The sequence below is a fragment of the Aricia agestis genome, chromosome 5, assembly GCF_905147365.1.
Source record: "Aricia agestis chromosome 5, ilAriAges1.1, whole genome shotgun sequence".
Taxonomy (NCBI): domain Eukaryota; kingdom Metazoa; phylum Arthropoda; class Insecta; order Lepidoptera; family Lycaenidae; genus Aricia; species Aricia agestis.
The window spans coordinates 1,793,991-1,814,921 of NC_056410.1; the positions used below are offsets into that span (position 1 = coordinate 1,793,991).

Below are 20,931 nucleotides of genomic sequence, written 5' to 3' on the forward strand. Positions count from 1 at the left end.
TTGAAACGTTTTAAGCTAATCTGTAATAATATATTGGGAAAGGCACCACATGCCTCTTATTAAATAAACATTAGCTGTGAATTATGTAGTGATTATCTACAGAATACCGCGTGAATTGTTAAGTTACAAACTATTTTAACTGCTTCAACAACAACTACGTAACTTGTAATTTTGAACTTGTGAAGTACAACGTTATATGTATAGCGTTTTCGGGATCGGAACTGCCCCGTGCAGGGTGGGCTGACAGGATGTACGGAAACATCCGAAGTTTAAATTATTAAGGGGGCGTCTAACTCTAAAGTGTCGATTTTATAATTCATTTTTATACTTGAAAATAAGCCCCGAATTGTTTCATATTCTAAAATTAGATACTACATAATATTTCCGACAATTCGATCTGAGCAAAAATACGATATCTTAAAATTTTCTCGATAGAAAAAAATCACGAAAATGCATCTAATATTCACGCATTTTTCATTTATTGCCATAACTATGCATTGAACTAAGTTAATATTTTAACACATTGTATAAAATTCTATCATTGAGCGATCGACCTAGCGGATTTTTTAAATGTTGTATATTTATCGAGTTATTGAGAAAAAACTGATTTGCCGAGAAATCCGCGTCGTCCTTTTTCACCTGGCATATGAAAGACGGGCGTGAGTGTGAAGAGAGAAGGATGATGTTTCATTTTTTTGGGTTAGTCGCCCTCTTAAGAACATAAACTACGTATTGCACTAGCAACCGGGGCATATTCAGATGCCGAAAACGATATTAGATATAACTGATACAGGTAGTACTGTACGCTTCATGAAAGAATCATTACTGTTAGTCTTACCTATTTTATAAATCCTATAGAAAAACGTAATGTTCCCAAAACGCTACTTCTACATTATCATAAGAGCTTTTTATTACTTACATAATATATTTACTTCTCTCAAATTTCTTACAACTTACATTTTGTATTTTGTACTCAGTTTTATGTGCTAATACCATAAACAATGATGTAAACATAATGGAGGTAATTAATAATCTAGACTCCAGCGTCTTTTAAATCCAGTTCATATGTTTAATGACATAGTTAACAGCGTGTCTGCTGCGTCTGGTCACGTGTATGACAACAAGCCGGACCCACTTATAAAACATCGCATTAGTGAAAAATTTACGTTCATATTTAGTAATATACGGTTTATCGTAACGTTATGCGTAACTTGCGTAAACACACGGACGGAGAGTGTGCGCTAAAACGCCGCGTGTTGGACAAAACTCGATTTCCTTATTAACAAATTTTAATGATTTTACCTAGGAATAATAAAAACTATATTATTCGTAGGATTTTACGTTGCTTCTATGTGTTATATTATGTTACTGTTATACAAAAATTATATTTGTGATTCCATAAACGTTGAACAAAAGTAGAGTACACTCATTTCGGACGCTTACATTCATGAACCAGAGAACTTATCATGAATTCGTGACCTTCTCAACATTTCTCGATCTTAACACCAATAATTTTTAGTAACAAAGGCCACACGTTCTCAAAAACGATGTCCAATAAAACAGTAGGTTGGGGTGTGGTCGTGTCCAGTCACCCAGTGCACCTGCGATCAGCTGCGGGTCCGCTCGTTATGTAAGCGCGTGTGTTGTCGCCGGTTACAGAGCGTTACGTGAGGCGCGCTCGCCAGTAGTGAAAGCCTGCCGTTGGTGCCCGCCGGGCTGTGCACGGAAGGAAAAGAAAAAAAATGATATAATTTTTTTATTCGTCCAACAGTTTTGTGCGACAATCGCGTTTCCCAATATTTACGGTGAGTTTTTTGTAATTTTTTGGTGTTAAAGATTATGAGGAAAAATAATTGGTTTGTTATTTTTATTAAGAAAATTGTCGTAAATAACTCATCTCAGACTCAAAAATTATTATTTTGTGTGATAAGACTAGACTCAATAAAACATCTAGACCTAAATCGTTTATTAGTGTAAAAAAAAATTAAAAATTTCCTGGTGGTATGGTTTCAACTTATTCCCGAAAAATATTTTCTAGACTTATCGATGATTGTCTTATTGTTGCTGTAATAAATCATTTTAATCTAAATATATAAAACTCAAAGGTGACTGACTGACATGGTAATCTATCAACACACAGCCCAAACCACTGGACGGATCGGGCTGAAATTTGGCATGCAGGTAGCTGTTATAACGTAGGCATCCGCTAAAAATGATTTTGATCAATTCTACCCACAACTAAAATAGGGGATGAAAGTTTGTATATGATAATACTTCTTAACGCGAGCGAAGCCGCGGGAAAAAGCTCGTTTGTTTATAAATCATCCATAAGTTAATAAAGTTAGCTACTTATATTTCCGTGCGTAAATTTTTAAATCGTGCGTGCTGAGGTAAATTCGAGTTTTCAGGACAAAGGTACTGTAATGTGTATTTTAAAAGCCTTGAAAAAAAGACCTTTCCCCTCTCCCCCACCGCCGGCTCGTGTCCCTCCCTCGGGGACTTTTAATATATTCATCTGGACACCTTTAGGAACAACTGTACCAACTTTCAAAACTACATGAATTATTTGGTCTGAATTCCTTAATTTTCCCAGGCTAGTAGGTTCTTGAATACAAGACACAAAAAATTAAAAATTCTTTTAAAACATTTTTGAACTTCAAAATAAGAACAGGTTATAAATAAAAAAATTGGGTCCGTTGTCAGCAAGTTGTCAGCGTTCAGAAGATTGTTTGACAGCTGTTCCTAGAAATTAGCGGTCGCGAACGTTATTTTTTTATTTACTTTCCGTTTAAATAAATAATTGATTATTATTTAAAGGCACTTAATATAGTTTAACTGATGGTGCTTAGATAGATGTGGGTATTGGTCAATTCTGGTAACTTTCATTTAACTTTTCTAATCGCGTATCATGTTACTCATGAAGAGCCAGCAGAAGATGTATACTGATGAAAAGCTAATAATTTGCTAATAATATAATAATAAAAAGTCTTGAAATGCTTCTATATAATAGTACGGTCTATCACGATACTGCAGCTGCTTGTGCTATTTGATTCTGAAATGAAAATAAAAATTAGTAAACTTTAACAAATGTGATCTAATATCAGAATTCTGCTTTTAGCAACATTCATATTTACATTTTAACCGACTCCAAAAAAAGAAGAGGTTCTATGTTCGGCTGTTTGATTTTATTTTGTGTATCTCACGAACTGTATACCGAGTTTGTTTCGCCAGCAAGAGTTAAACCGATGTTAGTTTTTTGTTGCCGGTGTGAGAAAAGCTAGTTAAGTTAAATTTTAAATTAGAAGAGTTTCTCTTTCTATTTTCTCACTGCTAAGGCAACAGTCCTACCCTCTATTGTAAGCTAGGCTTACTTATTAGAAATAAGTACCTATCACCACCATCCACCATGTGACCTTGTAACAAAAATTGATCACAATCTGTGCTTACATCAATAAAATTACATCGCGTTCAAACAACTTTCTGCAAACAACACTTATGCATAACGACTCAGCTGAATTTAGGTTAGATCGAGATTTAAGATAGTAAAATGACGAAATTGTTGTAAAATAATGGTATTTTATGTTAATTTCATCGTTACAAACCATTGCAATACGATCGCCGACCTGGATGATATAACAGAACATAAAGAATACCACCGAGACTACGGAGTGGAACGGTTCTCGCGTGCGCAGCGCGTTACATTGATGCTAATACAAACATTACCACCTCATCATCGCTTAATTAGACCAGCAGTAAAAGTGTTTTGTCCGAAGAAAATGGGTTATTGGTGCTCTTCTCGTGGAAAGTGAATTTAATGCTTGTTTCAGTTATCAATATTGTGGAAACCCAATTTTCGCCACAATCGAACAAGGAATGCAAGAGATCATGTCGGACAAAATGGATTTAGAGTAAGTTATTAAAAAGCATCCGTACCCAAAGGGTAAAAACGGACCCTATTACGAGGACTTCGTTGTCTGTCCATCTGTCTGTCTTTCTAACTCCAGGCTGTATCTCAAGTTATAGCTTCTGAAATTTTCTATAGTAAGAGAAGCATAATTGTCTATACCTGCATCCAAATTTAAGTGTTTTCGTGCAAAAAATGAAAATTTGGGTAATGATAAAGACGGGAACGATAAAAATGATGCCAATGATGCCTATGCTAACAACAATGACGGTCCACAGCAAAAGCATGAACGGCAACGACCCTCAGTTCGCGAACCTCAACTACTCCGACATGGAGGGCGAGAGCATCGCGGACCATTACCGCGGCGCCGTGGTGCTGGTGACCGGCGGCACCGGCTTCGTGGGCAAGGCGCTGCTGGAGAAGCTGCTGCGGAGCTGCCCCGGCATCGACACCATATACGTCCTCATGCGGCCCAAGCGCGGCCTCTCGGTAGAACAGAGGTATAAAGAGCTGCTGAAGAACCAGGTACGTACGAGATTGTCGCATCTGTGTTTTAATTTTAAGGCTTGAATATGTATGTAAGGATTATCGCGGTAACTGTACAATTTTTAGGTACGTCGTTTAAGTCGTTATATAATATAACGTAACGTAACGGTATCATGGTATGTCGTTTCTATACTCGAAGAATCTCTACAACAAATTTCGTCAAAATCGGTTCAGTAATTTAACCGTGTAGAGATAGTATATAGACGTTTATCACATTGGTGTGGATTCCTATTCCTAGCAATTTGCTCTCCAACTATTGTAACAAAATTTTTGTATTATTTTTTATATCACTACACTTTTCATCCTTCGCTACTTAGCATGATTACCTAGTTGAAGCAAATTTAAAACTACGCAAAGTTTTAACTAAGTACTACAATACTCATAATACAAATATTTATTAACACAACGTTGCAACTTGCATACCAGAGTAATTTGTAGTGTAAAATCGTTAAATATTATGTTGTCCTATAATTCTATAGATATCATATACAAAGTATCTATTAGTCTGTAATAAAGTCATAACAATTTTAAATGAAAAATGTGAAAATGCTTCGCCTGGTTTTATCTGAACCGGTCTGAGTAAGGTTAGGAAACTGGCCGAGAAAGCGCCACCAGGCAGATTTTGTCGTCACGTTTCTGCCAATATTAGTCTTACGCAATATTTTGCTACGACTATTTCGTAGTAGCTCAGCCTGAATTCTAAACTATGACTTGTATTCTTTGTCTTGTATAAACAATAATAATGGAAGGCTATTATATCCACACCTCTCAATCCTAAAAATAATTTAACGAGAAAAAGCATCTTAATAAATCTCGACTTTACTTAATTAACATTATTTAATTAATGATTATTATTTTAATGACGAACAACACTTCTTATTACGTGGTTGTAAACAACACAAGCCAATCTTTTCACGTACTTCTCCAGTCTCAAGTTTGGTTTGCTAAATTTTGGCATTTCTAGTATTAGGATTACTCTACCTATGACACTAGCATCTTAAAGTTTAGATAACTTTAATGGGTCCATCCATCCAAAACCACGCATCTCAACCACCCTTTTTTTCTGTGAAGACGGCAGACAACGTATAAGAAACTTTTGCCGTCTAGCTCTACATTAGTCAGCGTCTTCACCAACCAATATCTTTCAGGTATTCGACCGCATACGCTCGCGTTGGCCGGAACGGCTGAACAAGCTGTACCCGATCACGGGCGACGTGTCGGCCCCCAACCTCGGCGTCAGCGAGCAACAGCAGAAGTTGCTAAGGCGGGTGCACACGGTGTTCCACTCCGCCGCAACGGTGAAGTTCACTGAGCCGCTGCATGCGGCAGCACAACTCAACGTCCAGGGCACGGCGTTTATGCTCGAGCTCGCTGGGACCATGCCGCTGCTGAAGGTAAAGTTTGAGCGTCACTTAATTAATAATGTTGTCTTAAAATAGAATGTGAATTTTGTAGGCTAAATTAGAGTCTTCTTAAAGCAAATGTTGATAGACTTTTGCGCATCATTGCGATAATATAATATATTCAGTGAAATTACAAATATTTTTGAACTATGTGAGTAAATAATTTACCTTATTACACATGTTATTATAATATAAAGTTTTTCTTTTATACTTAGGCGCTGGTGCATGTGTCGACGGCGTACAGCAACGCGCCGCGCGGCAGCATCGACGAGCGTGTGTACCCGCCGGCCTACGACCCCGACAGCATCGTGCGCTGCACCAAGATGCTGCCCGCCGAGACGGTCGAGATGATCGCCGCCACGCTGCTGGTGAGTCATGTCATTACCGCCGCCGACATCCACGACGACGTTTTGACGACCACTTTGTATAGTATAAAAGAATTAAATTATATATTTCCGTTGTCTGGTACCCGTGACACAAGTCCTTCAGGTACTTAGCACGGGACCAGACTGACGTGGTGTGAAGCGGTGTCATCGTGGTTCATCGACATCGTGACTAAAATATGTATCCTCAATATCGTTGCTGTAAGCCGTAAGGTATTGTTTATATTGGGCAGATAAATCATTAATACCATAATCTTGTACGTCATCAACTCATCACTATCGCCACGGCCCATGAACCACATTAAAGCTTAAGAGATTTTATCAAGTTCAGTTTGTGACTCTAACCTTGATATTGCAGGGAGACCACCCCAACCCGTACACGCTGACGAAGTCGCTGGCTGAGTCCATCGTGTACAGCCACACCGAGCTGCCAGTCTGCATCATCAGACCCTCCATTGGTAAGTTAGATTGATTGCTTATATAGGTATTAGTTACTAAGTCTTAAGTTTATTCCACTGACCTAAGAATACAATGCTCTAGGTGCATAATGTGACTCAATGGCTTATTGACACTAGGAGGAGTCACCAACGCCAAATTTCAGAAGTAGTCACTTCTGCGCTTATAAGGTCCCTTTTCATAACATGAATAAAATTGGATATTACGTCCATGACGCTCCCAGAAGGTTTAATGATATTATCTTTGACGTCATAATATTATAGGCTACTTAGTGCCTAGCCATCGGAATATCTATTTTTAGAGATCCTTTGTCTTTAACCTCAGTGAGTCCTTGTGCGATCATTAAAAAGTCAACGTTATCGATTGCACAAGTGGTGTCGGTCGCACGACCACCCTCATCTATAATTCCGCGGCAATCAATAGCACCGTCATAACAGCCTAATTGATATCACTTGTCAGCTTTCTTTGGCTGATTAGTGATTATAGCATCGTGCTGACCGTTGGCACCGAAATGTATGATATAATATCAGCCCTAGTAGACAAGTGGCAAGCGATTATCGTAAACGCTAACAAAATGTATGCGATTTGACTTCGCTTCGCTAGCGAATACTAATGTCAAATCCCATACATTATGTGGCGTTGGCGTTTACGATAATCACTTGCCGCTTGTCTAGGCCCCTTAGTGCAGACTGCTATGCGTTATTCAAAAACGCTTCCTCAAATTTCATACATGGTCATCAGCACCGACGGCTAATTGATATCCCTTGTCAGCGGGATACGGGATTACGGAACCCTAAAATCAGCCTAAGAGAGGCTGATTTTAGGATTCCGTACCATAAGGAAAAAAACGGGACCCTATTACTAAGACTTCGATGTCAGTCCGTCTGTCCATCTGTCTATCTCCAGGCTGTATCTCAACTTGAGATTCTCAAGAAAAGCTATAGCTAGAGTTCTGAAATTTTCACAGATAGTGTATATCTGTTGCCACTATAACATAATTAGGGGGGGGCTCCCATACAAATAACACAATATTTAGCCTATTTTTGCTCTACAGTGGTACGAAACTCTACGTGCACGAGTTCAACTTGCACTTAGCATTATGCTAAGTACTCACATACGGTTTTGCTCGATAGTTTTACTCCGAATCAAAGGAAATGACTATTTGACATATTTAATTCCACTATCAGTTTTGTGGTCCACACGGTGGTTATTGCTCGATTTGGAGTAAAACTATCGAGCAAACCCGTATGTGAGTACCTACTTAGCATTACGCTAACCGTCGGCCCTGATGTATAAAATATCAGCGCGCTTATTAGAATTCTTACATCTTGGACTATCAGCGCAGACACTGCGTAAATTCGGCGTAAGATTAAGCGTCCGTATACGAAATTTTGCCGATTTCGCTGATTTAACAGACGTGATTTAACAGTTAAAATACAGTATTTCCATAAGTTTTAATGCCCAACATGTAAGATCATTTCAATTATAATCTAATGTTGGAGCTAGATTTTTGTTTAAGTATTTTTAAATAATCCAACTCAAACCCGCGACAGTTTTGTGATTTTTGCTGTAAAAGGTTTAGAATATTACCTGTTTATGGATTGTATTGACGTCTTAACGGTATGAAAAAAATACAATGTACTGTTGAGAAAGTCGTCTATACGTGGGAGAGCCATGCTTCGGCACGAATGGGCCGGCTCGACCGGAGAAATACCACGTTCTCACAGAAAACCGGCGTGAAACAGCGCTTGTGCTGTGTTTCGCCGAGTGAGTGAGTTTACCGGAGGCCCAATCCCCTACCCTATTCCCTTTCCTACCCTCCCCTATTCCCTTCCGTTCCCATCCCTACACTCCCCTATTACCCTATTCCCTCTAAAAGGCCGGCAACGCACCTGCAGCTCTTCTGGTGCTGCGAGTGTCCATGGGCAACGGAAGTTGCTTTCCATCAGGTGACCCGTTTGCTCGTTTGCCCCTTATTTCATAAAAAAAAAACAATGTTGGAATTACTTTTTACCACTTTAATATGAAATAGTTGAGTAAAAAAATATGTAACTCAGCAAAATTTTAGAGAAAATGGGCAAAGAATTGCTGTTAATTTCGGCAACTTGGAGCTGTAATTCATAAAAAGAAAACGACAGAAATAATCTATCGATAAAATTCTATCCAATTCGAGAAAAAAGAAAAAAAAACAAATTGTGCCAAAAACACGATTCATAACAACCTTAATCTCACATTATATTACTCGCCGTAAGGCAGCCCTGATCACGTCTGTTAAATCAGCGAATACGGCAAAATTTCGTATACGGACTCTTAACATCAAACTTACCGGTTTCTCATGAACAATCGAAGACATCTTTCTTGCCTTTGGGAGTGATGTCCAGTATTAGAAGTACCCAGGATACGACGGACCCCACTATCAATCTTGTTTCTTATTTATAAAACAAGAATTCAAAAAATGTTTCAACCGACTTTATGGTTATTGTTAATTAGAGTTTTCTCAATAAAATTGTAATTTGAATAATTTATTAATAAATAAATGACGCGGATGAATTTGATTTATTTTAAGTACCTCCTCGCTCAGGTACTAGATAGAGGATGATTATATTTTATTTATACTCATGTTTTGTTTATTTATTTGTTTTTTTTTTGTTCAGTGACCGCTGCTCACCAGGAGCCGTATCCTGGTTGGATAGACAACATATACGGCGTCACAGGTATATTCAGAGTTCAGCATATTATGCCCGCTGCCCCCCTACAAAATACATTTACTCATAGCCGACCAATAATTTTGTTTAGTTATGTCTTATAATTTAAGCGAGATTGGCTTGAAATAATCTGTTATCTGACCAAATAATATGAGTCCAATTTGTGCTAATCTAAATTGTTTTTTTGCACACAGATATTATACTTAACATCTGTAACTGGCATGACTATTACTTATTAGAAATTATTATCGTGAAAAAAAAGTCCTCCTTTATCCTGTTATCTCTTCTTACCGTTTTTTTATAATAATTGAACGTGAAACTCTTAGGAATCGGGAAAAATTCCCTCATATCATAATATTATTTCTTCTTGAAATTTTGGAAGGGAAGGACTAAAGCGTCTATAGTTCTATAGTCTATAGTCGATACTCTCTAACTCAGTGCCGGTTTTAACACTACCAGCCCCCTGGCCCCTGGGCGAAATTACTTCGGTACCCAGGGTGCTGCTAGTGCTTTTTTGTTTGCCTTCGGCGCCCCCTTTTCGGGCATCCTGGGCGTTCGCCTATCGTCGCTCCCCCTAACGCCTCCCCCCACTGTTCTACCTTATAAGAAACATATTTCCAGGTATAATAATGGAGATATCCCGCGGCACGTACCGATCAGGGTACTGCCGGGAGCGCTACGTGGTGGACCTGGTGCCGGTGGACCTGGTCGTCAACAGCTGCATCCTCGCCGCCTGGAGGCAGGCTTGCAAGAAGTAAGACCTGGTTCTGCATGTTTTTCAGTCTTATGTACCTATACTGTAGGTTTAAGGGCATGTTTCACCTCTTCCTGATAAGTGCTGGATATGGCTATTGGCTAACCATAACTTTTTTGACGGATAGTCCATTCTTCATATCTGTCAGATAAGTTATGAATGATAGCCTATCCGCATCCTATCAGGGAGTGGTGAAATAGTCCCTTAGAATCCTAAAAAGATACTTCAGGCGTGAATCTTGGAACGAATGTTCCCAATTTGTGAAGTGTCATTTAAAATTCATTTTTTCACATCGTATCTCGTGAATAACTTGCTTAGTTTACTTAAATTCAATATAGACGCTGAAAAATCTAAAAGCTAAGAAATTATTCTTAGGGCCTGTTTCACCATTTCCTGATAAGTGTCGGACAGACTTTCCACAACTTATCTGACAGATAAAGTATGAAGTATCTGCCAGATAAGTTGTGGATAGCCTATTCGGAACTTATCTATTGTTAGTTGTATAAGGTCACTGGTGGTTCTTCTGGTAGTTGACAATGTGACGTTGTTTCAGGCCGGGGCGGTGTCCTGTGTACAACGTGACGTCGGGGTCCATCAACCCCATACCCTGGGGACACTTCACCTCGCTCTGCGTCAAGTGGGCCCGCGAGAACCCCACCAAGTTAGTAATGAATTACTGATGGATGATAAACAGAATATAATAATTAATAATATACTACGGATCAGAAATGTGATTAACTTTAACAACCTAGTAGCTAATATTAAGGTCTTACTACATGTAACCTACAGCCAGTCCACACGGCTCGTTGCGTCGACGTAGCGGTTACGTTTGACGCATAGCCGGCCATACGGGTGCTGCGTCATCGCAGCGTTATTACGAAGCAGTCTTAACGTCAACACTCAACACCCCCTCCAGCTTTGTCTCGGAGGCTGCTGTCCATCATGTGTGCGTTGCGACGACGCAGCGCGCCGTGTGAACACCTTGGTTATTTGTATGTAAAACAACGCAACGGCAGCGCTGCGTCGACGCAACGCTGACGCAACAAACCGTGTGGACTGGCTCTTAGTTGTACATACGTATTGGTCGGGTTATATCAGGCCCAGCGGAAAGGTCATGGCTAAGACTGGGTTGCACCAACTAACTTTGACTTTAACCTTAACTATAACCGGAAAAATTGACAGATGTCGTATGAGAATATGGGGTGTTTGGACGCCATATTTAACTTTAACCATAACCTCGCCTCTGGTGCAACCCAACCTAACATTGACTGTTAATTGTCAATACCCGATCAAATAACATTGTGTAGGTACGTGATGTGGTACCCGAACTTCGGTTTCACGGAGTCTCGCCTGGTGAACACGTTCTGGGAGATGACCTGCCACTTCCTGCCCGCCTTCCTCTACGACCTGCTGCTGCGCACGCAGGGGAGGAAAGCCATGTGAGTAGCCTTCTATTCGTATACAATATACCTAGAGACTCAAATCACTTCCTCGAACCACGGTTAGTGGTGCATTTTTATTAAGCGATGACTACCTATGTTGCCCGTCAGCGTGCAACCATAAACAAACAGCCATAAACTTGAAACAGAACAGAATCGCTTTAAAATTGAACGTCATCAAACTCCTGCTATGATTAACATTCTAGACTTACTACTTACTTTAAATGAATACTTTACTTTATGCCTCTCTGATATGCATTATAGTGCAACAAAATATTCATACAAATGCTAAAGACCTATTCTGATTTTGCCATCCTCCTATAAATCTCCCCCCCACTTCCAGCATGATGAAGCTAGCGCGGCGATTCAAGATGGCGGCGGCGACGGGGGAGTACTTCGCGAACCACGAGTGGCAGTTCGGCGTGTCGGAGCTGGCGGCGCTGCGGGGGGAGGCAGAGGGCGCGCGCGACGCCGCCACCTTCCCCCACTGGCCGGACGAGTTCGACTGGGACACCTACATCGGCGCCTACATGCTCGGCATCCGACGGTATATACTGAAGGACGGCATCGAGAGCCTGCCACAAGCTAGGACTAAGTTAAAAAGGTAAGTTTTGAATTTCGAAGTACACTGCAAACCTTCAAGAAGAGAGCGCATTCCCTCCGGCAGCAGCAGCTCTCTTAATGTTGCGAGTATCCATGGACGACGGTAGTTACTTTAATCAGGTGACCCGTTTGCTTGTTTCCCCCTTATTTAATTTTATTGTATCCCTCAATAAAAAAGCAAGCCTTTCGCCTATATAAATAAGCAGTAAGACAGACAGCAATCAGCATACGAAATGTATTTCCATTACCAGCGCTAGTTCTTTTCTGAGGAGAATTCTTCCAAACCGCTTATTTAGCACCTTCTTTTTTCCAGGCTGTACTGGGTGCATCGCCTGTTCCAGGCCGCGACCGGCTACTACCTGTTCCGGTTCCTCGCCGGCCGCCTGCGGTAGACCCACCACCTCCGTACCCCTAAGTGTTAGTTCAGACAAAGCGAAAACCGCGCGTTTTCTACTGTACGTTCACACGCTCGGTTTCTGTACTCAGAAAACGAGCGAACGTGTGAACGTTAAAACGTAACGCCTTTGTTAAATAAGCTGCGAGCGGTTAAAACGCACAAGTGTAAACAGCGCGGTTCCCGCTGTGTCTGAGCCGAGTCTAAGTGATAAGCCCGCGCGTCCACCCTGTAAATATTGTACTTCAGACCATCAATACTTTGTACTCCGTTCAGATCATGCAAAGAGATAATATAATGCTCAATTTAAATGGAACTTAAGACTAGCTACAATTAATAGACAAATGGTCAAACTTCTTATTATGTCTCTATCTATCTCGATCTTCTTATTAAAAAGTGAAGGCATGGTATTATGACCGATCCGAAACCGATTAACTCGAGTCGTTAGTAAACGGACGTAATCTTTTTATTATATTAAACTAAATGTGAACAGACTATATTTTATGAGCAAAAACTACTGCTGTATTCATATAAGGTACCTAATCAATGTTTATATAAGAATACTTACGCAAGTAAGTACGCTCAGTTTAATGTGGTTATGCTCTTTTACACTCCATATAATATTGTATTCTTAAAGACATACATGGACAATAGAAAAGTAATTAGTAAAGTATTCAAAATCTGCCATCGCTAATATTTAACACTCCAAAAGTAGACAACTGTATTCTGATACGCTATTTTTTAATTAAAATATCTGTATATTAGAAAATGTTATGATAAGAAGTTATGATAGAGTTTGAAAAGACAATATTTTTTATAAAAATGTGTGTTTTCAATGAGATGAAAGTTAGGTACGAGATTATGGGAGAAGATAAGTCAAAAACCTTTATCGACTTGTATAATGTTTGCTCTGTAATAGTCAATGTATGTAAGTTAAGTTGCAAAAGGAAAACATGACATAAGTTTATTGTTGTAAGTAGAAATTATTGTATCTATAAAGTCATGTTACGGTGACGATATTTACTTTGTCACTTTTTCTCTGTTTATTGTAAAATAACTACTTAGAATATATTAATTTTATGTTTTAAATGCGTCGTTTCTATTTTTGTATATCTGTAATAAAAGTGGTCCCAGCCTTGATCCCTGTGGTATCCTATTTAAATAGGTATTATACATTCAATTGCAAGCATTTATAAAATACAGTACATTCACCATTTCGTATAATTGTTTTTTAATTGCCATAGGTATTTTTTGTTTATTGCAGAATTAATCTATTATGATGAAATACATGAACGTGTAGTAAAATGCTTCATCCAGTCGTCCAGTTCTGATCACCTATTTTATTATTATCAAAATATAATTTGTTAAACTAAAACTAAGTATTTATTTTCTTAATATACTAAATGGCATTAATCTATGTCTACATTCGACAAATCTTCTGTTATTCGTCTGACTTCGTCCTTACTTCTCTTCTGTTCCATTACTTTTCGCGCTTCCTCCTTTTTCTTGCCGTACAACATTTTTAAATTGTCTAATACTTCTTGGGGTATGTGGTCTGGTTTTGGCTGGTGTATTTCATACTCGCCCTTCTCATTTTTGACTAGCTCCACCAGGGAATCCTCCAAGTTCATGATCTCATCTTTGATTGGAGGTGGCGTGGTCTGAGGATGCTTCATCTTCTCCGCCCATCTTTGTAAGTAATTGCCGGCGTCGGAATGTAGGAACTGGAATCGTTGAAAAAGTTTTATAATAAGCTTCTTAACTAAATACAGTTTATAAAAATGAAATTGCCGGAACAAAGGTTTTGAAAACATTTAAAGAGATAAAATCGAAATATACAGGTAATGCATTCGTCGTCATATGCGATCCCAGATCGGCTGCATAAGTTAAATCCCCAAAATATAGATTTTGGGGATTTAACTCACATAGGATAACATAGGTGACACCTTCGAAATGACATACTGAGCCTGCTTGCTTTAATGCTGTTACTAACCTTTTCTTTGTTTTTGTTTATCTTGACATTGGGAGCCTGCCGCTTAGCGTTGCTGCTGCCGCTGGTGGCACCGAAAGGCGTACCGTCTGAAAAATTAAAATAAGAGAGTGTTAACCAATTAACCATTCTTCACATCACAAAGCATCTTCAACTCGAAAATTGTAATGCTTCTCTAACTATAATTTGTTGAACACAATTTTTTCAAACGAGATCATGTTGTCATGTTATCAACAAAATATGTATGTTACCGAACCCGATCTTACGCGGTAGACGTCGCCTGTTTTGTGGTAAGTGGCGGTAAGACTTACCGAGTGGCTTGGTGTTGGTCTGCGGGCCCAGCTCCAGTAGCACCTGCAGGTCGGCGTGGTTGCCGAACGCGAACCCGAAACCCACGCGGTGGTCGTTGCCTGAAATATAATGTTTCGAAAGTTAACAAAGTGTTAGGGCCAACCAATGAGTTTCTAAAATACTAGAGTAGCAATGTCTTACAAAAGATTCTCAGAAATGCGTAACCACTTTTTTGTTCAAAAGACAATGTTAAGTCATATATTCGTTATGTCATTATGTATGTGAGATATGCCTGCAGGCATCTTCGAAGTGGCAACGCGTTGCTACCGTAAACTTCCAATCTAGTTACGTTAGTAACATAGAATATCATTGGGGCCAACCCACACGTTACCACAACCAGACCACGTCGTAACGACAAAATGCCGTCAAGCAGTGGTTACGTGTGAATGGTGTCGCTGAAGCTTTTTGTAGTTGCGTTGTGGTACCGACAAAATGTCGACGTGGTTGCGTTGTCGCCAGTAGTACGAAAGTCAATGAAACGGAGGGGGGAAGAGCGCGGGCGGTGTGGGCATAATCATTGCATCGACGCAACGTCGCGTCGTGGTTACGATGTGGTCGGTATCACACAAGTGGTCGACAACGACTGCAAAATGTGGTACGTGTGAATAGTCCAGTTCATTTACAATACGAAACATACGCCTGACCACGTGGTGTGGTTGTGGTTGTCGTGTGGTTGTGTGGTACTTGTAGGTTGGCCCTTAAAAAGTAAGTGTATATTTTCGGCAACTTTGTTGGGTCATTTCATTTATCGCCGTACATATTAATTTGAGCCTCTCTTTTCTAGGACAGTGACACATTATAACATCTGGGTAGTACCTATCCTGATAACAAACACCAAAAATCAAATAGTGGTTAATGAGTGAAAAGTTAACAGGTAGACAAAGAGATAAGCAGACCGAGAGCCTCATTTATTACTTTTCAATCTTATTTATCTATATCTATATATATAAAAATGGATTTTCAATTGTGTTAGTAACGCTAAAACTCGAAAACGGCTGAACGAATTGGGCTAATTTTAGTCTTAAAATATTCGTAGAAGTCCAGGGAAGGTTTTAAAGTGACACGATGTTCACTGGGACAGCTAGTCATACATAAAAACAAAAAAAACTAATACTTACTTATATTTCTAAAACTACTTATCTATATTTTCGATATTATAACTAAATTCTACCACCGTGTGCTTTACTGTGTCGTGTCAAGGCAAGCAACGCGCAACAATATTACAAAATAACACAATTGTTGTAGCAGTATTTCTTATTCTTTTAGTTTTTGTTCAAACTTGTATAAATTAGTTTTTCCGTATTGCTGTGGCCCTCAGAGAGCTCAAAATCTGACCTCTAGGCTTTAATAACAATAAATATTATGTTTTGGAAGTTACGTCTATAATTGTAGGTAAGCTTAGCAACAAAAATACAATGTCGAAAACTTTATGTTTGTATTGTCGAAAATTTAATATAATTTAAAATATTTTCTACACATTATCCTAGCTACCAAACCACCTTAAGCCTAAAGCAAGAAAGGGCAGACATTATGTAATAGGCGGTAGTCGTTAATTTTTATAAATGCCGCTCTCCATACTGGGCAGTGGGCCATGATGGATATTGGATATAAGTAATCATGACGGCCACCATTTTGCTTATTGTTGATCATTACCCGTAGATCAATTACCAGTACCCCATAACGTGAGGAAGCCGAAAAAAAGGTATTAAGTGCAGAGTACACAGTGAGGTTAGAATTACCTTTTTTAATCGGCGGAATATTTGAATACCCCACTGACAGCAGCGAGGGCAGCTCCTCCGGGATGATGATGCCGCAGGACCCTGTAACGTTAACAATGACATGATTAGTTTAACAGTCAACACATCAGTATGTAAATCCATAATAATATTATGAATGCGAAAGACTGTTTATCTATTACCTTTTGGGCATGAAGGCCCAAATCACTGAACCAATTTTGCTGAAATTTGGTATAGAGATACTTTGAGTCCCAAGAAAGGACATAGGATAATATTTATCCCGGAAAAATGTACGGTTCCCGCGCGATAAACTAATTTTGGCGCAACGGAGTTACGGGCGCCACCTACTTAGTAATTACTAATTAGTATACATTAAAGTGTAAAGAGCAGCCATTCTTTAGAAGTTTACGTAGTACAGGTTATTCTAAATTGATAAAAAATAAAATTAGGGGCCCGAGTCTCTTACTTTGAATGTTCGAAACCTACTCGTCCATAAAACAGCATGAGCGCTGGCGAGAGAAACAGCCTGCGAATTGCGATCATTCTGTTTCCAAGTTTTGGAAATCGGGCCCCTGAATGATTTCTCTTTCGAGTACATATTTGGAGTGGCGCCACATATAAAGATGGCCATTTATCTTCAAACAAGTTATAAAAGTAAAAAAAACAGTTATCCGTACTTAGCCGTGCTTAACCTTACTTTACTGACTAAAGTAAGTGGCACGAATTGCATCCGCGCGGCCCGCGGGTCGCTTATGTAATCAATTATTATCATAATACACGCCAGCGATGTGCTAGTCTAGATACAGCAAGTAATAAAATCGATTATTAGAAAATATTAATCGATTCATTCTCGGAAACGTTTTGTAAGGAATAAAATTAATTTTAAATTAAATGTGGATTAGGAAATAATGTAAGTCAATGCCAAACCGGCCAATTGCGAATTATTAGCGCGTTCCGTACAAAATAGCTAAAACGTATTCGTTATTCATAGGAATAATTTAAAAAATAGTATATGGAAGACTGATAAGATAAATCGTACTATTTTTTTATGAAACGATGGGGCAAACGAGCAAACGGGTCACCTGATGGAAAGCAACTTCCGTCGCCCATGGACATTCGCAGCATCAGAAGAGCTGCAGGTGCGTTGCCGGCCTTTTAAGAGGGAATAGGGTAATAGGGGAGGGTAGGGAAGGTAATAGTGGATGGTAGGGAAGGAAATAGGAGAGGGTAGGGAAGGGAAAAGTGTAGGGGATTCGGCCTCCGGTAAACTTACTGACTCGGCGAAACACAGCGCAAGCGCTGTTTCATGCCGGTTTTCTGTGAGCCCGTGGTATTTCTCCGGTCGAGCCGGCCCATTCGTGCCGAAGCGTGGCTCCCTCACGTCAAAAAATACGGGAGAAAGAAAAAAAAGTTGCGAGATCGATTCTCATAAAAACTAAAATTGCATTATTAGATATACTTAATCTAATATTGCAATTTTAGTTTTTATATAAATATCACGGGCTCACAGAAAACCGGCGTGAAACAGCGCTTGCGCTGTGTTTCGCCGAGTGAGTAAGTTTACCGGAGGCCCAATCCCCTACCCTTTTCCCTTCCCTACCCTCTCCTATAATTTCCGCTAGTCGAGAATCAGACCAACTTATATTGGAAATAGAAACACACCCAGCCTTTTTATACTAGGTACAAGATATAACCACAGTATACAGAACTAACCTGTCTACTCTGATACTGTGTTACAAAAGAGGAACAGATTGTGTTGTTATTTTGGAATTTGGAAGCATCGTCCGTGAAATCAGGTAAAACCAGCAATGAAAATTATTGTGCAATTGTTAAAATATTTAAATGGTATGCAAACACGCTAATTGAAGTTAAGTAAGGTCAAACATGTAAATTATAATGTGTTGTATTTATTTTCATTAAATATTATATTTATCGCGTCTATTTTTATTCATATTTGTAGATTAAATTACAATTGTAATATTAGATTGCACTAAACGTTTTATCAATGATGGAACTATAAAAATAAATATTTTCTATCAAGCATGAATTACAAGCATAATATTTTAATATTTTTTTTATTTAAAACTAAACAAAATTAGATTGGGACTCTGACTATCATTAGGCGCAAGGATCTAAGCTATAACATGCTGTGAGCCTTGCAACTGGAGTAGACCTTGACTTGCTCACTCTACGTAATAGCTTACGCGATAGAGTCTAGCGATCTCAGCTCTACAACACAAAGACTCATTTATCGATCATTACATCGAGATTACAGGCTTTATCCTCTAGTTTTAAGTAAACTTTAAATAAGCTTGTTATATTCCAATTTATGTTACGCTAAAACCTTTTATATTTACGGAATTGAAGAACTCTGAATAATCTCATTCGAGATTTAAATATAGCAGAGAGAAGAAGAATATGATTGCATATTTGGAGCTAATTTTAAGAGTAAGTAGTTTTTTTTGTAGGACCCAAGGAATACAAGAAGACAATCACATCACGTTTGTAAGTGTTGGCAACAGGAAATGTAAATATATCTCCTTATGTACTAAATTGCTTTTATTTGTGTATGAGATCATGCTAGTTATTATAGATTTTTATGGTCTAGCCACAGTGACTAGCTCACCCTGAACTAAATCTAAGAAATCTCTAGACTCTTATAGATTCTAGTGCAAGTAGACAGCAGATAATGTGAAAGAAAATATTGAATAATTGAATAACTATTACTGTTCATGACCCATGTCTTTTATTCAGATTAATTGAACATCTAGACTCAGCGTTTTTTGGTTGTGTTATTTTCATACAAAAAAGAGCTCGAAAGAGTTAGGAAAACATTTTTAAATGTCGTCAACCACTTAATTAAAGAAAGTGTTAACAACGAAGGTAACACTTCTGGTACACTCACCAAACGAAAGTAGGAACAAGGAAAGGAATACAGTCGCACACATTTTACAGTACATCGTCGTTTTCATTCAGCTAATGAGGAGTCAGGACAGTAGCGAACTCATTTCAAACACTCCACATTAAAAACACAATCTGTCATCTCGGCGCTTGCCGCCAAACTGCGCGCGCGCCGAAATGACAGCTGACACTTTCACTATTGCGACAAGGTCCGCGGCTATTAGCGCCTCAAATATTTTGAAACTCAATAATTAAACGCGGGTGACTCACGGATCCCGTGCTCCGGGAATGAGTCTTTTCAAGACTCGTGCACTTTACTTTTGCATAGTTTAAATGATAATGAGTTTTATCTCTTAAAAGATAAAGCTAGTTTTCGCACGACGAATCCTATTATAATTTACGTGTGTGTCCATTCACTGCCCATATTATGCGACACCAGCACGCGGACGGTTTGCAGGACTCAATCAAATTCGGATCCTATCGCGACGTCCTAAAGTTTAAAATCAGTTTCCCCAGGACTTGCACTTAGGATTTTCCTCGCTCAATTTCTCCGCTTTCATATTTGGCGAGTTGAGCGGTGGGATAGGTTTTATAGAAAGCTTACGAGTGGTAAAGGTAATTATTATTAGCATGGACTGAGAGTAATATCCACTTATCTGTGTAGCGAGTCATTTATCAGTTATCACCAATGATGAAAAACTCAAAGCAGATATTATGTTACTACCGCGCGCGTTGTGAAGATTCAAATACGGCCCAATTGGGGCGTCTGTTGTTTAGTCTGCATCGAGCGCAGTCACGAACGTGCTGCGTCTTGTCTTACCTAAATAAATTGAAAATGACGTCGTGCGTGTATCGAAAATGTACCAATTATGACTCGAAAGTGAACAAAACACATGGAATCTCTTACCACATGTCTTGATCCTTTGTCTTGATAAATACCTCGATTATTTACATTTTCAATTATTTTTTCGAACAATCTGGAAAAAATCTAATTTTCGTCATAGCTTAGGCGAAGAAAGAGACAGCGATACGATTCGACATTTAAAAATAGAACTGTCTCTTTTATGTAAATGGTTTTTCGTATCTTTTGTTTCACTTATCTGTCAAATTTGTCAATGTTTGCAATTTTGAATTTGAAAATTGTTCGGAAGAGATTTAAGCCGGAAAATAGTATGGATGTAACATATCTGTATAAGTAGAATATCATTGGTTATCACTCTTGTTCACTAACGTGAAATTATAAATGAGGGGCATAGCTTACGTATATTATCGTAATAATTTTTGTGACACACTAATAACAACACTGAGTAACACAAGACTCTACTACACTCTTCTCTACCAAACACTATCGAATACTTGGCGTCGT

General features: G+C 38.9%; 2 protein-coding genes across 2 annotated transcripts; one reads left to right on the forward strand and one right to left on the reverse strand.

Annotated features, from left to right (window-relative positions):
- The first annotated feature begins 1,715 nt into the window (after positions 1–1,715).
- Positions 1,716–12,638, forward strand: LOC121727296 (putative fatty acyl-CoA reductase CG5065). The gene is made up of 12 exons (XM_042115033.1): positions 1,716–1,805; positions 3,828–3,908; positions 4,183–4,429; positions 5,599–5,844; positions 6,069–6,221; positions 6,595–6,694; positions 9,347–9,406; positions 10,019–10,151; positions 10,705–10,812; positions 11,459–11,590; positions 11,934–12,194; positions 12,507–12,638. Exons 2-12 carry the CDS (start codon positions 3,874–3,876, stop codon positions 12,583–12,585), a joined length of 1,554 nt encoding a protein of 517 aa, XP_041970967.1. The 5' UTR covers positions 1,716–1,805; positions 3,828–3,873; the 3' UTR covers positions 12,586–12,638.
- A 1,317-nt stretch (positions 12,639–13,955) lies between these two features.
- Positions 13,956–19,804, reverse strand: LOC121727297. Its single transcript, XM_042115034.1, has 5 exons — positions 19,570–19,804; positions 16,668–16,748; positions 14,889–14,987; positions 14,581–14,666; positions 13,956–14,311 (listed from the first exon to the last, which is right to left on the reverse strand). Exons 1-5 carry the CDS (start codon positions 19,634–19,636, stop codon positions 13,997–13,999), a joined length of 648 nt encoding a protein of 215 aa, XP_041970968.1. The 5' UTR covers positions 19,637–19,804; the 3' UTR covers positions 13,956–13,996.
- Positions 19,805–20,931: the final 1,127 nt, after the last annotated feature.